The sequence below is a fragment of the Oryzias melastigma genome, linkage group LG8, assembly GCF_002922805.2.
Source record: "Oryzias melastigma strain HK-1 linkage group LG8, ASM292280v2, whole genome shotgun sequence".
In the NCBI taxonomy this organism is placed as follows: Eukaryota; Metazoa; Chordata; class Actinopteri; order Beloniformes; family Adrianichthyidae; genus Oryzias; species Oryzias melastigma.
This window is the reverse complement of record NC_050519.1, coordinates 9,393,515-9,412,615: the sequence shown is the minus strand read 5'-3', so window position 1 is coordinate 9,412,615 and position 19,101 is coordinate 9,393,515. Positions and strand designations below refer to the sequence as shown.

General features: G+C 37.9%; 2 protein-coding genes across 2 annotated transcripts; one reads left to right on the top strand and one right to left on the bottom strand.

The window, feature by feature from the left end:
• Position 1: 1 nt before the first annotated feature.
• Positions 2-5,757, top strand: LOC112146311. Its single transcript, XM_024272073.2, has 13 exons — positions 2-464; positions 746-889; positions 1,015-1,159; positions 1,296-1,450; positions 1,586-1,729; positions 1,872-2,016; positions 2,135-2,301; positions 2,402-2,557; positions 2,740-2,893; positions 2,974-3,122; positions 4,405-4,587; positions 4,850-4,888; positions 4,975-5,757. Exons 1-13 carry the CDS (start codon positions 429-431, stop codon positions 5,410-5,412), a joined length of 2,055 nt encoding a protein of 684 aa, XP_024127841.1. The 5' UTR covers positions 2-428; the 3' UTR covers positions 5,413-5,757.
• A 289-nt stretch (positions 5,758-6,046) lies between these two features.
• Positions 6,047-16,327, bottom strand: LOC112146863 (myosin heavy chain, fast skeletal muscle). Its single transcript, XM_024272901.2, has 41 exons — positions 16,297-16,327; positions 16,043-16,088; positions 15,737-15,957; positions 15,480-15,623; positions 15,189-15,345; positions 15,074-15,101; positions 14,879-14,990; positions 14,706-14,798; positions 14,557-14,620; positions 14,374-14,472; positions 14,094-14,197; positions 13,812-13,950; positions 13,504-13,622; positions 13,265-13,414; positions 12,994-13,164; positions 12,544-12,850; positions 12,348-12,421; positions 12,171-12,258; positions 11,921-12,038; positions 11,680-11,803; positions 11,446-11,582; positions 11,095-11,350; positions 10,706-10,948; positions 10,435-10,611; positions 10,204-10,349; positions 10,028-10,118; positions 9,545-9,934; positions 9,340-9,466; positions 9,146-9,264; positions 8,868-9,064; positions 8,602-8,785; positions 8,342-8,507; positions 8,124-8,248; positions 7,703-8,011; positions 7,360-7,563; positions 7,152-7,277; positions 6,889-7,059; positions 6,680-6,784; positions 6,503-6,598; positions 6,284-6,415; positions 6,047-6,163 (listed from the first exon to the last, which is right to left on the bottom strand). Exons 3-41 carry the CDS (start codon positions 15,938-15,940, stop codon positions 6,143-6,145), a joined length of 5,817 nt encoding a protein of 1,938 aa, XP_024128669.1. The 5' UTR covers positions 15,941-15,957; positions 16,043-16,088; positions 16,297-16,327; the 3' UTR covers positions 6,047-6,142.
• Positions 16,328-19,101: the final 2,774 nt, after the last annotated feature.

Genomic DNA, 19,101 nt, shown 5'->3' with positions numbered 1-19,101 from the left:
AAACTCAGATTAATCTTTGTAAACATTGTTACAATTTCATTTATCTCGATGATCATTTTGGACCTTCAGATGAAATGTGGAGTTGTTGTGCCTAAAGCCAAAACATGCCATATAGCAGTTACAGAGATCATCGCTCTCACGATGAGGATTATGTTTTTATCTGAAGTGACAGATGGTATTAAGACTAAAGCACTATCTTGGGCCTTAACAGCAGCAGGGTAATGCTCGGGCTCTGATCTCTGTTTAAAACCATCTACAGTGTCATTTTAACAGACACTCTGAGTAACATCGGTTGGAGAAATTTCTTCTTTACAGCACATTTCAATTTTTTAAAAGAATTCCTAAATCGCAAGGAATTTTATGTAATCCTCTTGCTGCTGGGATTTTTTTTTCAGGTATACATTTTTTTTTTCAACTTATATTTAAAGATGGCATCTGGTGGAATGGACAACCCTGTTCCGAATGTAAGACATTTACTTTGTTTATTCACTAATGTCTTGTGTAATTCATCAAATGGTCATCTTGAAATAGACAGATTCTCTATGTCCTCTAAAACTAGAGTTTGATGATTTTGCTTAAGGTTATAGGAATAGAATTTTTCATTGGAAATAACACTTTGTAATTGGAACAATTGTTAAATCTATAAATATTTGAATTATCTGAGTTTCTTGTGTAAAGAACTATTGTGGTTACAAGGACAGATTATGGGTTAAATCAATAATTGTTCTCTCCCTCGTTTTCCCAGGAACTTGAATGTAGTAAACATAAATGTTCTGCACATGAGAGTTCTTCTGGACAGAAAACCTCAGACAAAAGTAAAGAGCATCTGCGGGTACCAGTCAATCAGTTGCAGGTGCCGCCACAGCGTATACGCTCCAACTCTTTAAGGGTCTGTTTTATGCATGTGTATCATGCTCATGTTTTTAGATATCATCTATTCTCTATACTGAAGATTTTGCATAGTTCACAAGTGCTTATCCCCTTTTCTTTCTTTAAAATTTTATTTAAAAAAAGGAGGAATCTCCAGAGGAACAACATAAGTTTATGAATTTGATCACTCATGGCCAACGTGGACGTATGGAGGACCAGTGCTGCATCTTGGATCCGAGCAGAAGTGCTCCATCCTCACCCCAACATGCAGATGGGCAGCAGGTTGAAAGTAGATAATTTTCTGTATTATTTTTTTGATAAATGGCAGTATTCATACTCTACAGTTTCTTTAACTGAATATATTTTGACACAATTTGACACATTCTTGTCATTTTGAAGATTTTTTATGTCTGCTTTACTTTTAGATACTGAGACCTTTTTTAATCTTTTGGCCAACACTCAGAGTCACCGGCTTGATGACCAGCGTGTGTCTCTTCCATCTTTACCAGGACTACAGAATGAAAGTAACACTTCTAATGGAGACTCGAGCTACTTGTGCTATATGGTCTCAAAAGTTCAGGTTAGTATGATTCTTCAAACGTTTACAAAAAACCCCTGCATCAAATTGTTTTCTTTCTAACATACCTTACTATGACTAAACTTGTATGCTTGTTCTCCGGAAAACTGTGCTAAGAGAAATATTGCTCCAAAATAGGACTCCCGAATGAACGATCAAAGGTGTTCCCTGCCAGGCATTCAGAAATCTACTTCAAATCACAAGCCTCCTTGTCCAACCTCCTTCATTCCAAGCGCAGACAAACAACACCGAAATGATAATGATAAAGCACCTCCAAAACAGGTTTGACTTCTCTTTATCCTTACACGTTGAACAAATATCATTCACCTTGCAAGAGTAAGGCTTCCTCTCATTTGTGCTTGTAGATTGTTGACATATTTAACAGTTTTAAATATACTTATGTGTTTTACTTTTTTCTGTCTAGCCCTTGTCTATGGCTGACCTTGAGGATTTTTTCAGTTTAGTGAGTCACTCACAAGGCGGTCGATTGGATGAACAACGATGTGTGTTGAATGTTAGCCCCAAAACCACCACTAAACACCAACTTGTTCAGAACAAAGTCCCCCAAGGTTAGAAGAATGTAAAAAAGTTGAGCATTTTGTGTGTGGTTGTAGTACTCATGTTAATATGATAGATCTGTTTTATAATAACGAAGCTTATATTTCTTTTTTTTCCACCCATGCCCAGACAGTGATCAATTCTTTAACCTGCTGTCTAATGTTCAAAGTCACCGGCTAGATGATCAGCGGATATCTCTTCCTTCATTACCGGGGATACAGAATGGTGGTAGCACATCACAAACTTCAGCTGAAACTGATGCAAACTACTTGTGTTACCTTGTTTCAAAAGTCCAGGTTGGCTCCTCTTGCTGAATTGTTGATCCACCTTTTGAATTGTGTTGATTTTTCATTTCACAGCTGACATTAATACAACAACAACCTTTTCTTCTCGCAGGGCTCAAGGATGGATGAGCAGAGGTGTTCTGCACCTCAAATTCTCAAGAATCTGGGTACTCCCTCTCCACAACGCAAAGATGTTACACCAGAAACAACTGTCAAACCTCTTCAGAGACAGAGGTCTGCCTCCTTTAAAGGTGATCGTTACTGGCAGGTCAGTTATCCTGTAGAACTGTTCGTTTGTTATAGTTTTATTAGTATGTTCTTAATTCAAAAATTCATTTTTTAGGTCAATAAATTTATATTTACACTTTGTTTTAATGGCATTTTACTCAGTATGTCATATTTTAAAAAGGGTCTCAATGTTTCATGCCCTTGTTTGTTTTACTCATCTAGGACTTGTGTCCAGCTGAACAGGAACAATTGTTAAAAATGCTGAAACATGCTCAGAGTGGACGTATGGAGGAACAACGGTGTACTTTACAACCCAGCCAAACCCCCTCTTTCTCACCAGCATATAATGGAAAAGCTTTAAATTATTTACCAATAGGTCAGAAAACCACCTGATGTACCAAATATGAGTTGTTGATTCCTGCAGTGTTAGAAATAATCCTTACATTTCTTCAACAGATGAACAAGCAGATGCATTCAGGAAAATGCCTTCTTCTAGTAAACCACGATTGCTAGATGGTCAACGCATTGGTCATTCTGCCCCAGAACACAGAAGTGAAAAATCTAAAACAAAGGATAATGTTAGAAACTCGGAGACTGACAACCTTGTACGTAACTTAACTTGTGATCAGTAACCGCTGAATATAAAGGTCATACAGAAGGGTTGGTGACACAACAATAAGTCTTATATTTATGGTTTTAAAAAGATTTTAGATGTGATAAAGATTAGGAAACATTCTTTGCATTTTTTCTGTTAGTTCTGAGTACATCTCTGCATTGTTTGTGACTTTCTTTCATTCTTTAGGCTTGACTAAGAAGTAATTTCTTTGACAATTATCTTAAAGGGGCCCTACCATGAAAATTCTACTTTTTGAGGTTTTAAATGCATTTTACTGCTCATTCTTCACTATAATGAACCCCAAAGCGGCATTTTTATCTGCTCATGCATTTAAGAGTAATCCTCTAAAAAGCTGCACTGTCTGCAGCAGCCCCTCCCATACCCACGAAAACGAGCGGGTGGAAACGTGCTGATGTAAGATCGATGTCAATATCTCCCTCCAGGAATAATCTGCACAACACTCAATTTATCCCCATATCCAGTGATAACCAGCAAAAAAAAACGTTAATTTTAGATGCAAAATATAGTATATCTTCCAGTTGTGTCCTGTCTTCAATAAATTCCAGCTCAAATAGGTGTTTATTTTAGTCGCATTGCTCCTTTAAGACTACCCCCCACTGATCCAGAGGTAATATATGATCTTATATATAGATATAGTTAAGAAAATCATGGTAGGGCTCCTTTAAAAAAAATGAATAGCTATCTGCTAAATAAAGAACAAATGACGCAAATAATAAGAAACAATTTCTCAAGTATTTTCTTTCCAAGTTTAAGCTATCATTAATCTGACAATTCTAATATTTTATAAGATATTGTAAAATTCAGTAAGTTTATTTCATTTTACCAACAGGAGTGAGGGGTAGACCCTCACTCAGGGACTTATTTTTGATAAAGTGGGTTAAGTAATCACTGTTTTTTTTTTTATTTTTTTTTTTAAATCAGAACTGGAAGCCCGTTTTTTAAGAGAGTTTAGGCTGCAGACACTGCTCAGTAGGTGATCTCACTGTAGTTTGGTTTGTTTACAGGCTAATATTTTTGTTTAAACAGGTAAAGAAAGATCTGTAATAGATGCATTATCGGAATTTTGCCAAGAAGAAAATCCTGTTGACATCAAATTTGGTGCTTTATGTTATTTAATTTGCATTATTGCACCTTTTCCATTAAAGTAAATAGCTTGGCTGGGTCAAAATCTTTTTAAATCAGCAGTTTCTTATTTTAAGCAATACATTTATTCTATAAATAAAATAAACTGAATAATTTGACTTTTACAGGTCTCTCCACCACAAATTACTGTGGATAAAGGCACACCAGACACATCCAGAAAGAACTGTCCCAGGAGTACCTCTGAGACACAGTTGTCTCATCCTGGCTCCAGCTCTGCTTTAGCTTTGCCCAAATCTGCGTCATTTACCCCAGAAGCAGAGTTTCAACAGGATCCTACTTCATCAGCACAGGTAAACTAATGTAGTCATTTCCTTGTCTTTAGGGAATGAGTACCAAAGGAAAAAAACACTAATTGAGCATCAGTTCATAAAAATCTTTGTTATAATTTATATTTAAGTGAGTATTTAAGTATTAGAAATTCATGTGTGCGGTTGTATATAAAGTTGAAAAATTGCTTTTTCTGTGTTTTACATGATTTAGCCTAGCAACAGATTAAAAATGTTAATGATCAGTTAAGCACATCACCCTTTTTTTTTTTTTTTTTTTTAACAGCTGACTTTAAAGGTGTCCATGAGCATCACACCCCCTCCGGTACGTATTTCAACAGCAATAGAAGATTTTCTGCTTGCAGTTTTAGATTCTTCTGACACTTACTTGAATGTTCTTGCTTCTTGCAGGGGCCGAATATTAACTATCAGATTCCAGAAGTCTTTCTCACTCTTGGTTCCCCAGGAGAAAGTGTACAGATACCTTTGAGTCCAGTATTTGGTAGACCCCTGTCCCTAGACTTAAATCTCACACCAAAAAAGGATAGGAAATCCAAACACTGCTCTCCAAGCCGTGCTAGTCCCAGGAAAGCCCATTCACGGCCATCATCTCCTTACTGTGAAACACCTACCAAAGTCAATCTTGTAACCTCCTGCCCAAATATTCAAGAACAACTTTTGACGAGCGTTATCACTCAAAAGGATGACACTTCATTGACTGAGAAGCTACCTACAGTCCAGCAGCAAAAAGCAAAGGCTCAAGGGAGACCAGCAACAGGGACTCCACGTAGGGAAAAAGCTGAGCAAAAAAAGGGAAAGGGAGGTGGAAAGAAAGATAAGAAAAAATAGTTCAAATACAATTTTGAAAGTGTGCATTTTTCAAAATATAAGTGAAATATACAAATAATCGTCTTGGTGTGAAAAATAAAGTCAAATGTATCAGTTTATGTTGTTTTTAGTTGCCTACGTGTTAAAAAGTCTTAGCAGCAGTTTTGTTTTATTAATTTAACCACATAGAGCTTAGAATTTGTTGTAGGTTGTTACTTAACCAATACATTCTTTCTTCTTGTTAGAAAAAACAGATCAAACTGATGTTCTGCGTTAATCTGTTTTATTACTGTATTCATCATGTGTAACTAAAAGGATAATGATGATGTGTAATGGTAAAAGCAAAATAAAACATACTGTACTAAATTTGGTTTGATTATTTGATCTAAATATGGAACCTGCCTCCCACACTGCAGCCTGTGATGAAGGAGCAATAGTACATGGTCGGGCTTAAATTATAGCCGTGATATAACCAATTATTTAACTTTGCCGTATATTAACTTTCATCGTGTTTAATGACATTAGGTGATTTGTGATAGGCTCACAAGCAGTCAAGGGATTCTGTCAGCTGCTTTGAGAGTGACTACATGTAGCATCTTGCCTCAAGACATTTTGACTTTTACCACAATAGAGAAGGAATGACCAAAACACAGAATTTGTTTAAAGTATATTTAATTTATTCATAAACTAGAGATGAACAGAGGCAGATCATATTATATGAATCCATCTCTGCCCTGTAGGATCTTGACTGTTATTCAGCTGAGTCACCTCCCTGAAAGAAAAATACATAATTTTGTGGGGAAAGATATTGTGAGAGAATGCATGTTCACATTATAACTTTGAAAGTAATTTGAAACACTGTTTTTACATTTTAAATTTTGTAAAAAGTTACCTTTCCAATATCACGACTCTTGGCTCTCAGCTTGTTGACTTGGGTCTCAGCAATGTCAGCGCGCTCTTGAGCTTCCTCCAGTTCATGCTGGACTTTTCTAAGTCTAGTCATATGGGTGTTTGCCAGTTCCTCCTATAAAATGAAAGAACTGTTTTAATGTTGGTTGTTAAATTAGTTATGTTTTTTTCTTAAACAAAATTCCATAAAAATGTCACTCACGGCCTCTTCAGACTGTCTCTTGTAGGCCTTAACTTTGAGCTGTAACTTATCCACCAGGTCCTGGAGTCTGATTACATTTTTCTTGTCCTCCTCAGTCTACATAGATTAAAAAGTTTTAATTTAAAGTTAAATCAATTTAAAAGTTACATACAAATCTATAAGAAGAGTTTAACTTGCCTGGTATGTGAGCTCCTTCACTCTTCGCTCATATTTGCGAACACCTTTAACTGCATCAGCTCCACGTCTTTGCTCAGCTTCAACTTCACTCTCCAGCTCACGTACCTTATCAAAATAAAATTTAAAAAATGTTTTTTATTGCTTATAATCAATACAAAATCCTCTCCACAGTTTCTTCTACAATAATGCAAAGTACATTACTCTCATACCCTAGACTCCAGTTTCTGGAGCTGCTTCTTTCCACCCTTCATAGCCAGGTTCTCAGCTTCATCCAGACGGTGCTGCAGGTCCTTCACAGTGACCTCCAGGTTCTTCTTCATCCTCTCCAGATGAGCGCTGGTGTCCTGCTCCTTCTTTAGCTCCTCAGCCATCATGGCAGCCTATATATGATAAAATGTGTTGGATTTATTTCATGCTGAAAAAAAAATGAAACTAACACAAATGTACAATGTTCAAAATAAAAAAGGCTTACATCAGTAATGGCCTTTTTGGCTTTCTCCTCTGCATTTCTTGCTTCTTGCACAGCATCATCCACTTCACCCTGAACCTGCACAAAGTCAGCCTCCAGCTTCTTTTTGGTGTTCAGAAGACTGGTGTTCTAAAAAGTGTAAACAGACCCCAGTTAGGTTTCGCAAATCTTCAGCTGTGTACAGTGTTTCAATTTTTGGTTAAATACTAACCTGGGAGTGAAGCAGTCCGACGCGTTCACTGGCATCAACCAGCTCCTGTTCAGCCACTTTGCGTCCTCTCTCTGTCTGCTCCAGAGCGGCTCTCAGCTCCTCAATCTCAGCTAACATCAGACCATTCCTGCGCTCCACCATGGCAACCTGCTCCTTCATGTCATCTTGTGCTCTCAGAGCATCATCAAGGTGCAGTTGGGCATCCTGATGACAAAGATAGCAGGAGATGTGAATATGATCAAATTTAAAATTAGTTATGTTAGAAGGCTGTTACTTTGATATTTCTTTTAAGTTATGTAAAGCATTTTTGAAGTTAGAAACTGGGATTTAAATTCAAACTGACCTTGAGTTGTCCCTGAACATTCCTGAGTTGTTTCTGGGCCTCAGCAGCCTGCCTGTTGGCGTGGCTGAGCTGAATCTCCATCTCATTCAGGTCTCCCTCCATCTTCTTCTTGACTCTCAGGGCATCATTTCTGCTCCTGACCTCAGAATCAAGAGTGCTCTGCATGGATTCAATCACCCTCTGGCTGTTCCTCTTGATCTGTTCCATCTCCTCGTCCTTCTCTGCCAGCTTCCTGTCAATCTCACCTTTGACCTGGTTGAGCTCAAGCTGAACCCTGAGAATCTTGGATTCCTCATGTTCTAGAGTGCCCTGAAGGAAATTTGATTAAAAAGAGCAAAAAGACCACAGTTAATTAACAATAAAACTTAAAAAATAATATGTATGAAGAACAAACTTTATGCTGAGGTGTTAAAAATTCTACCTCAGCCTCCTCGAGAGCTGTCTGCAGTTCAACCTTTTCACTTTCAACAGTCTTCTTGGCTTTCTCCAGCTCATGGATGCTTTTTCCATTCTCACCAATCTGTTCAGTCAGGTCTGAGATCTCCTCTGTCATGTTAATTCAAGAAAGGTTAGCAAAATGTATTTCCTTACAATTGGTTATAAAGGATTCTTCGTTATCAATATAAATTGTTAACATACGCTGCAGGTTCTTGTTCTCCCTCTTCATGGTCTCCAGCTGATCCAGAGCCTCCTCGTAGGAGTTCTTCATCTTGAACAGTTCTGTGCTGAGAGAGCGGGCCTCTTTCTGAGCTCCTTCAAGCTCTGCCTGGCTCTCCTCATACTTCTGCTTCCATTCTGCCAGGACCTGGAGTGTATCGATTGGTTGCAGGTATATTAATAAGGTAGATGAACCCTCCTAACATGTTTTACTAGTTTTAACTTTCAGATTGACATTGTACCTTATCAAAGTTTCTTTGTTTCTTGTCCAGGTTTGCAGCAAGAGCATTAGCTCTCTCCACATCAATCATGAGGTCCTCCACTTCACCCTGCAGCCTCTGCTTGGTCTTCTCCAAAGAGGCACACTTGGAGTTCACAGCCTCAATGGACTCCTCAGCATCCTGCAGGCGCTGGGCAAGCTTTTTCCTACAGCAAATAGATGTCGATGTTTTAAACAACTAAAAAAATATATTTTTTAATATGAAATTATTGAATTCCATTGACATACTTGGCCTCCTCCAGTTCCTCAGTGCGCTGGATAGCATCAGTCTCATATTTGGTTCTCCACTGAGCCACCTCACTGTTGGCCTTGGACATTCCTCTCTGCAGCTCAGCTTTGGCCTCCTGCTCCTCCTCAAACTGCTCTCTGAGCAGATCGCAGTCATGGCGGGCAGACTGGACAGCATGGGCCAGAGCGTTCTTGGCCTGCAGAAGTTACAGTATTCTTTAGTGACCCGATTAAAAGCCTCAAAAAAGCCCAAGAATAATACGGTGAAGTTTTCTTGCCTTGACTTCTTCTTCAATGTGTCTCTTCAGTTCTTCAATCTGCTGAGTGAAGGCCTGTTTGCCTCTGGTCAGCTGAGAAACAAGAGCTTCTTTCTCCTCAAGCTGACGAGAAAATTCCCCTGAACAGAACAGTTAAATTTTTTTTAAATTTGAAATATTCAAGCAGAGCTCCTGTTTTATTTCAAGTCACTCACCATTTTCTGTTTGAAGTCTTGCCTTTTGTACATTGATGTCATTCAGTTGGCGAACATTCTCATCATTTTTGGCCTTGAGCTCACTCAGCTGGTCCTCAAGAGTTCTGCACATTTTCTCGAGGTTACTCTTAAAACAAGTAAACAAAATTAAAATATACGTTTAAGTTATCAAAGTTCTCACATTAAGATCACTGAAGACTCCCACCTTTGACTTGGCAACAGCCTCCATGTTGCTGCTGAGATCATCAATCTCCATCTTGTATTCGCTCTTCTCCTTCTCCAGCTTCTGCTTGACGCGCTGCAGGTTGTCGATCTGCTCTCCCAGCTCTGCAACGCTGTCGGCCTGCTTCTTGCGGAGAGCTGCTGCAGTAGCTTCATGCTGCAGTGTGGACTCCTCAAGATCCCTCCTCAGCTTCTGGAACTCAGCTTCACGCTTCTTGTTCATCTCAATCTGAGCAGCTGTTGCACCTCCAGCTTCTTCAAGCCTCTCACTGATCTCCTCAAGCTCCCTGGAGAGATCAGCTCTCTGCTTCTCTACTTTGGCCCGAGCAGCTCTCTCAGCCTCAATCTCCTCTTCCAGCTCCTCAATACGAGCCTAAAATTACATTTAGTTATAGGAAGCATTTAAATATTTTTATTGATCTATTTTGATCAAAAAATGTTCATATGACTGTGAGATGTTACTTACCTGGAGTTCCTTGATCTTCTTTTGAAGCTGTGCACCAAGAGACTGTTCATCCTCAATCTTGCCAAGAAGGTGGCTGATTTCAAAGTCCTTTCTTGATGGGGGAAACAAGACAAACTTACTGTGTTGCATTCTAACTCATATACATATTTAACAATTCACAAGGTAAAACTATTAACTTCTTAATCTTTTCATCAGACTGCTGCTTGTCATTTTCCAGATCCATTATGGATTCCTGGGCTAGTTTCAGATCTCCTTCCAGCTTCCTCTTGGCTCTCTCAAGATCCATGCGGAGCTTCTTCTCTTGCTCCAATGAACCTTCAAGCTATCAGAAAAGATATTTAATTGTTGAATAACTTCCTCAAATGATCAACTTCAGACACATTTGACAGGTCCATTTTTTGTCTTACATCATCCACTTGCTGTTCCAGCTTTGTCTTGGCTTTGGTCAGAGTGTTGACTTTGTCTTCCTCTGCCTGGAGATCATCCAGTGTTTGTTGATGTGCCTCTTGGAGGGCTTTCTTCTCCTTGGTCAGCTTGGCAATGGACTCATCTTGAGAAGCCATTTCCTCGGTCAGGTTTTTCACCTTAGGTAATCATAAAATACAAAATATAATATTTTTGAAATGTATAGATTTGAACAATATCAGTTTGTGACATGTTCATCAGTTTAACATGAACCTTGTTCTCAGTGGCATGTTTCTCCTTCTCCACTTTAGCCAGGGTGAGCTCCAAGTCATCAATGTCCTTCTTCAGTTCAGAGCATTCATCCTCCAGCTTCCTCTTCTTGGCAGTCAGCTCAGCATTGATTTCCTCTTCATCCTCCAGTCTCTCGGTCGTCTCTTTGAGTTTGGCCTCCAGTTGGATTTTGCTCTTAATGAGTCCCTCACACCTTTCCTCAGCATCCCCGAGATTCTCCGCTTCCTATGATTACAGACAAGTTAAACCATGTTCACAACAGCAATAGTAAATGCATTCAAATTCAAATTTTCATTTGTCAACTATGTTTATTTGCACACACAGTGGCTTTAAACTTCTTATTTTAATGTTTGCAGCAACTTGATACTTACAGCAGCCACTTGAAGCTGCAGGTCGTTCTTCTCCTGCAGCAGAGAAACCATTTTCTCCTCCAGTTCCTTCTTCTTGGCCAAAGCAGCAGCCAGGTCTGTTGTCATCTTTTCATAGTTTCCTTTCATCTCCTGCAGCTCCTTCTCAGTCTCAGCGCTCTTCAGCAGAGGCTTGATCTTAAAGTAAAGCTTGAGCCATGGCCAGTTCTTCACATTCATGAAGGAACGTACGTTGTATTGGATGGTGAAGATTGCATCTCTAAAGAGTAACACATATTAGTTCGCATAAACTTCTTGAACAGCATTTTAATTCAAGCAGTGATTTGTGTGTAAGTTTCTTTTTGGGAGTCCTACCTCCTCTCCATCATCTTAACAAACTCTTTCCGCATAAGGAACCCTCTGCAGAGAGCCTGAGTCATGGTCACCAGCTCAGCCAGTTTCTCATCTCTCATCTCCTCAAGTGTACCCAGCAGACCAGCTTTGAAGAACACCTGTGTTGAAATATAAACATGGTGGGTTACATCGAGAGAGCATTCTAGTAAAAACAAACAAACAAAAAAAAAAAAAACTAATTTATAGGAAACCTACCTTAGTGTGTCCAAACTTGTACTGAGTGTGGTCAACATCAATAGACCCAAGCAGCTTCTCTGAAGCTTTCTTGTTGTCAATGAACTGTCCCTCAGGGATGACACTGGCATTCAATACTTTGTATCTGCAGGTTGAAGGTAGATTTATTCACATTCTCCTTCCTAATTATTATTTCATGGAATTATATTTATATATATATATATATGTTTTAATTAAATACTTAAATAAATCCAGCTTTTACCTTTGCTTGAAGTCACCATAGAGGATTCTGCTGGGGAAACCCTTTCTGCAGATTCTGATTCCTTCCAACACACCGTTACACCTCAGCTGGTGGATGACTAAGAAGTTCTCCATAAGACCTGGTCATTCAGAATGCATAAAGTTTTAAAATACAAGGTATTGACCACAAGGACACCCCTTTGTCATTGTTCCTGTCAATTTAGCAAATTGAATATTAACTTGCATTGTAGTTATAAGGGACCACTACAGACCTGGAGTCTTAGATTCATTTGGAATCAGGCAACGCACAAAATGTGGATGAGTGCTTCTCAAATTGGTCATCAGCTTGCCAAGATTCTCCTGGTAAATGAAGCAGTGAAATGAAACATTGTTAGTTGTAAATAAATAAAATCTACAAATCTGAAATGTATATTAACAAATAAACTAACCCTGAAAAGTGCCGACACTGTTTGGAAGGAACCACCCTTCTTTTTTCCACCACCCTTTTTGCCACCACCAGATTCTAATTTTATTTTGTTTTAGAAATAGAACACCATTAGTCTTGTACAAAACACAGCATAAACATATGTCAATTTATCTCTATACAAACTATTATTTGAATGGGGATTTTTGTTGAAGTTTTACCTTCAGTTGCTGCATGGGCTGCATACAGGAAGGCCAGAAGCTTGTTTGAAGACTTCTGGTAGAGCTGCACCACTGAGTCGTTCAGTGGGTCCTTGTTCTTGTCCAGCCAGCCAGTGATGTTGTAATCTACTGTTCCAGCATAGTGGACCAGGGAGAAGTGAGCTTCAGCTTTTCCCTTTCCAGGTTTAGGCTTCTCAAATGCCTTGGTCTTGCCAAGATGCTGATCATGCAGCTTGTTCTTGAATGAGGTGTCTGTAGCCTTAGGGAACATGCACTCCTCTTCAAGGATGGAGAAGATGCCCATTGGCTAGGAAGAAATATCATTGGCATAAAATATCTGACCAAGAAGAAACTAATTTTTAAAAAGTCAGAAATAGTATTTAGACATGGATAAATAAGTAGAGCTTTACAAATCCCACAGAAGGAACACTTCTGAACAAGAAAATGTACCTTCTCAATAAGCTCAATGCAGGCAGCCAAGTCCATGCCAAAGTCAATGAACTCCCATTCAATGCCTTCTTTCTTGTACTCCTCTTGCTCCAGGACAAACATGTGGTGGTTGAAAAACTGTTGCAGTTTCTCATTGGTGAAGTTGATGCAGAGCTGCTCCAAACTGTTGTACTGCAGGTTAAGAAGATGTTATTTATTTGAGAGCAAAACAGATTTTACCCCATAAAATGCATGAAAATTATAGCACAATTTGCTAACTGCTGCTACTCACATCAAAGATTTCAAATCCAGCAATGTCCAGCACTCCAATGAAGAACTGTCTTGGCTGCTTTGTGTCCAACATCTCATTGATGCGGATGACCATCCACAAGAACATTTTCTCATAGACAGACTTGCACAGAGCCATGACGGCATTGTTGACCTAAAAGAAAGTTTAGCACTTGAAATAAATGACTTCAAATCTAAATTCTTATTAAAAAGAATTCTCCTTAAACTGTTTGAGTGAGTCACCTGTGGGACGGTCTGACCTTTGGTGACCATCTCATTTCCGACTTTAACTCTTGGGTAGCACAGAGCTTTCAGCATGTCAGCTGAGTTCAGGCCCATCAGGTAGGCGATTTTATCGGCCACTGATGGAAATAATACAAAAATATTGCTGGATCTAACAAAGCAATGTCCTATGATACTATGTGTTGGGTGAAATGTAAAACAAACATGTATTCCTTATTGGAAACTGAGTCAAAGTTATTAAAGACCTATTATATATACATATATATATATATATATATATATATATTCATCACTAACAGCTTATTTACCCTCAGTGCCGTCAGGTTCAGCCTGCTCCTCTCGCTGCTTCTGCTTAAACTTCATGTTACCATGATGCATCACAGCACCCGTCAGCTTGTAAATGCCCAATTTTTCCTCAGCAGTGAACCCCAAAATGTCAATGGCAGTCTGCAAAACACAGAGACATTTTTTCTTTTATTCTACAATACATATAGACAGACATAGACCATGACATATAAATGATTCCTTGATTACTGAATATAAATTTATTAAAATTTAATTTTAGATCAAGTGTAAAGTATTTGTATTACATCAGTTGCAATGAACTCCTCCACGTCATTGATGCTCTTGACAGTGATTTCCCCCTGGCTGATCATTGGATAGTCATAGGGGTTGGTGGTGATAAGGAGAGCCTCTGAAGGAGAGAAAATTAAAAACAGGAAATTTTCTTATTCCTATTTATATATTGTCAACACATTTGCTTAGGAGGAACAAATGTTTTATATTACTATACCTCAAAAATAAAAGAACAGTTGAAGATTTTTAACTTGTTGCAGATATAAATTTTCTTTCTAGTGTCTTGTAACATACCCAGGAGCTCAGGTTTGTGGCCCGTCATCAGCTGGTAGAAGATATGGTAACTCCTCTCAGCAGACAACTGGAAGGTGACACGAGACTTCTCCAGCAGATCTGGATTTATAGTTTGTTGAAGGAATACATGATTAAATATTCCTCAAGGATTATTTACAAACATAGAAATATTGTTTAACTTACAAGTTTCAATATCAGCTGAAGCCAGTTTGCCAGTAGAGCCAAAATGAATTCTGATAAATTTACCCTGAAAGTTTGCAATATAATGTCAGACAAATTCTGGGTAACATGAACACTAACAATGTTTGAGTATTTTTTTGAAGATGACTTACAAAACGAGAGGAGTTGTCATTCCTCACAGTCTTGGCATTACCATAGGCCTCCAGCAGAGGGTTGGCTGCAATGATTTGATCTTCCAGTGAACCCTGCAGCAAGAAAATCATATGAATGTATTTTAACTGAACCAACACTCTTCTTTTGCAATACGTTTTCTATTCTTCTCTACCTGCATTTTTCCTGAAGTGTTATCTGCTTTCTTTACTCCAGCCACTGCAATTGTTGCAAAGTACTGGATGACACGCTTGGTGTTGACAGTCTTTCCTGCACCGGATTCTCCACTGAGTATTTAAGACACAGCCTTTATGTGGCAAAATAGTCTTAAGATTTCACAAGAACTATTGGGATGTTGTATTATACTCACGTGATAAGAATAGACTGATTCTCACGATCTGAAATGCAAGCACACACACATAGTAAATAACACCTTTAGAGTTTTATTTGTGTGTACAACCTTTTCTGTTGTGGAATTATCTTACCAGTGAGCATGAACTGATAGGCATTATCAGAGATGGAAAAGATATGAGGGGGAGCCTCAATCCTCTTCTTCCCTCTGTACGCTCCAACAACCTGAGCATCGTACACTGGAAGCCACTTGTAGGGGTTCACGACGACGCAGAACAGGCCAGAGTAAGTCTGGGAAGAGAGACAAGTTATTGCTGAAAATAATGACAAACTTTAGAAACATATTAGTGCGGTGTAGTATTTACATTACACCACAATAATTATCAATTTTTTTTTCTCCGTGCCTCTTTAAGTCACTGACTTACATAGATCATCCATGATGCAAAACGCTCTTTGAGGTTGTACAGCACAGCAGGTTCATTGAGGTGGGTCATCATGGCCATGTCCTCAATTTTATCAAACTTGGGAGGGTTCATGGGATGGATGTCATCTTCTTTTACAGTTAAAGTCTATACAAGAGTTGGGGGAAAAAAATTAAGCAATGTTTTCATAATGCCAGATGATTACATTTCACTTGGAAAATGAGAAGTTGTAACAGTAAACAAAACCTTAGTTTACTAACCTTTCCTGTTATTGTCTCAACAGTAGCTTTGCCACCCTCTTTTTTGATAAGTTTTCCCTTCAGGTACATCTCCTCTGGTTCTGCTACAAAGTAGGCTGTTTTGGCATCAAAGGGAGCCGTCTGAGCCTCAATCCTCTCCTTCTCTGGCTTGCGGAGGTAGATGGCCGCAGGCCCATAGGCCTCCATCTCTGCGTCAGTGCTCATGGTGGCACTTGAGGTGTCTAAAAATGAGGGGTGGCAATGGTTAATCTTTTTTTGTCAATTTGCAGAAAACTAAAGAAATATGTTTAAGAATTTTGATATTACCTGTTTTTCTCTCAGCAGATTATCTTATGGTGTTATGTTGTTTCCACTATTAAATTGTAAACCACAAGCACATAAATAAATTACAATTACTTAAAGATTGTCTTGCATCATATTTATTTTTAGTTTTCCTTTGGGAACATAATTATCTTCCAAATAGCATTTGAAAAGCAGAAATGCATAACATGTCTTCTCCAACAATTTGAGGTTGACATATTTGCAAAAAAAATAAAAGCCTATTCAAATTTTGCACTCACCTGAGTTGGAAGCCCACCAGTTATCCCCAGAGTGTTAAGTGCTCTCTTTTATAGAGGAAGGACTGCCTGTGTGGTAGGTGTGCCCCGCTCAATTTGGTCATGTATTCTAGTCATGTTGTCTCTAATCCTGTGACATTGACATTTGCAGTGCCTATATTGCCTACTAAGCATATTTGTGGCAGTGTTCTTAGATATACGTGCTCATTCCTTGTATTGCAAAAGCATATAAAGTAAAGCATTCATAGCAGTGTTTGAAAATGACTTAAAAACATAAACAATGGCTTTAATGCAATTAGCAATAACTTTTGTTTTACATTTTCTTATGTATGCAAATACTTAATTACTGATGTGTATAGTTTAAATATGTAAAAAAAAAGGTCTATTCAAAGGTAGTACTTGTTCATTATTAAGTCTTTATTCTGTTTTTTTATCTGTCATTGGTATATATTTGAAGTTCACATGTGTTAAATTTGAAGGTCAAGGAGTACAGGGTCTTGAACAATTTGTTTAGAGCCAAGTAGATTCACTAACAAACACATTCTACTTTCATTCATGTTTTATCATTAACATTCATGACTGTCATGATTTAATAAAAAGGCTAACTTTGTCATTCTTCTGTAATCCATGTGGAAAAAGATCAATGGACAGGAGCATTGTTCAGGCTGTGGTTTTGGAGGAGCATGTAAATGTCACTGGTGTACTGTTGCAGGCCTGGCACACACACCTCAGCTGTCTAAAACTGAGGCTGAGCACCATTCCATAAAAGCTGAGGAAGGATTGTATATCATCTTGGAATTGACTGGAAGAACAGTTGCCATCTAGTTTGGGATCAGACCAAAAATAAGTTCTGTACCAATAAACAAGATGTTGAAAGTGTCAGAAATGTATTTCTCAAAGAAAACGACTGCCTTCGAGATGTGCTTCATAAAAAGATTTACTACGAAAAATCCAATCAGTACTACTTTGCACTTGTTACTAATTGGGAAAACTTGCTTAAAAAGATCAAACATGTGCTTTTTATGTTTACATAAGTTAAAGCTTAATTTTATTTGGCATATGCTATATTTGTTTGGGGTGCATTTTGGATTCTATTTGAGAGGAGCAAAAATGTCCTGTCCCAACATTTACACACAAGGTCACTGGAGGTTAAGATAAAGGACGTGTTGGCACAAGCATGGCTTCATTTTGAAATTAGTCTTTTGCATTAATAAAGTAACTTTTTGTGACAACCTGCCTAATATACAGTAGTCTGCATTAATCTGTTAATCTATCATTAATCCTTGCTGGCTACTTACTTTCTTAAAATCTCTTTTAAATGAAAGAGTCTTAAACAATTGTAATTAATACAATCTGCAACTGGGTTTGAGCTTTCTTACACATGATGGCATCTTATCTGATTTAAAATTAGGAACAATTCTTAGTTCTTGAGTTCTGATTGTTGTGAGTGAATTTGTAATGCAGTAGTCAGATAAAATGCATTTTTGACTCTTTTTATGCAAAGTTGTGACTGAAACCAGTAACAGAATTCCTGCAAAAAGCGAATGAAAATAAGATCATTAAACTAGGCTCACCCCTATTTAGATCACTATGATGATCAAACTCACACATCATGATCATGACTTACAGCTTTTTCTTTCTATTTTTATTTTCCCACTGTTACCTTTCTTGCTTATGTACTTTGTTTTCACTAAAGAAATGTCAAAATCTGATTTTTCTTTCATTTGTATTACTAAAACAAGACAGTGTTCTATGTGTCTTTGCAAGTGACCTTGCTGCTATTTAACAACTCTGTTGTTAATTAGACTGTTGAATGGAACAAGAAGATGTTTTTAGAAAGCCAAGATGTGCTCGGATGCTAACAGATGGTCATGAGACCTGCTCCTTACATGGCTCTAAGTCTGTAGTTGTTTATAGCTCACAAAGCCTTCAAAGTGAAGAAAACATGACAAACGCGTCTTGTGCGGAAGAGACTCAGAGGATTTAAAGAGTGTTAGGTTTCCTTCAGGAGACAGAGGAACAAATGGTAGGATAATTTAGTATGGAGATGTTAAAACTGTCTCAAGGCTCAGTTAAAGAAAACAATTGATTGTTTTCATTTTTACTTAGCATGTTTAGCTTTTAAACTCATCAAATGGACACTCAGAATATAGACAGTTGTGTTTAAAGGACAGTGGCTGAATCGCTACATGATATAGTTTCTTTATCTTAACACTGGAAACTTATTTGGTGGGGTCTTTCCTTAACATATTTAAGAACCCTGATGGGTACATGGTGAGCCCCTGGGTCAAAAAAATGTATTACTGCAATAATTCACATACACCAGGAGGCCTAAATTACTTACTTTTTTCCATAAATGTTTCTGTTTTGCTCATTGGGTTTCTCCATTATTTAATGTGTGACATTATGTATATATTCTTTGTTTTTTTTTGTAGTGGCAAAGACCTATAGGAGCTGCAGTTTTTAAATCCTATATATTAAATTGAAATATCCTAAATATAGTTCTTATGCATAATAAAGTCTTTTGAAGGTCAGGTTGACATTTATTTATCCTGGACATTGGATGGTCATTTTTTTATTCTTTTAATTCAATTAAATCAATTTTAGAATAGGTTTTAGTTTCATGGTGTGAATATTACAAGTCTGTTACAAGTGTAATTTGGTTTTATTTTTGACTCCTTTGTAAATGCATTTTACCCGTCTATGAGAAACTTTTTTTTACTTACATACTTATTCTTAATTCAATTTAAAGTGTTGTGTGTGTCTAAAAAGTTGACAGAAATAAAGAAAGAACAGTCCAAAGTTAGG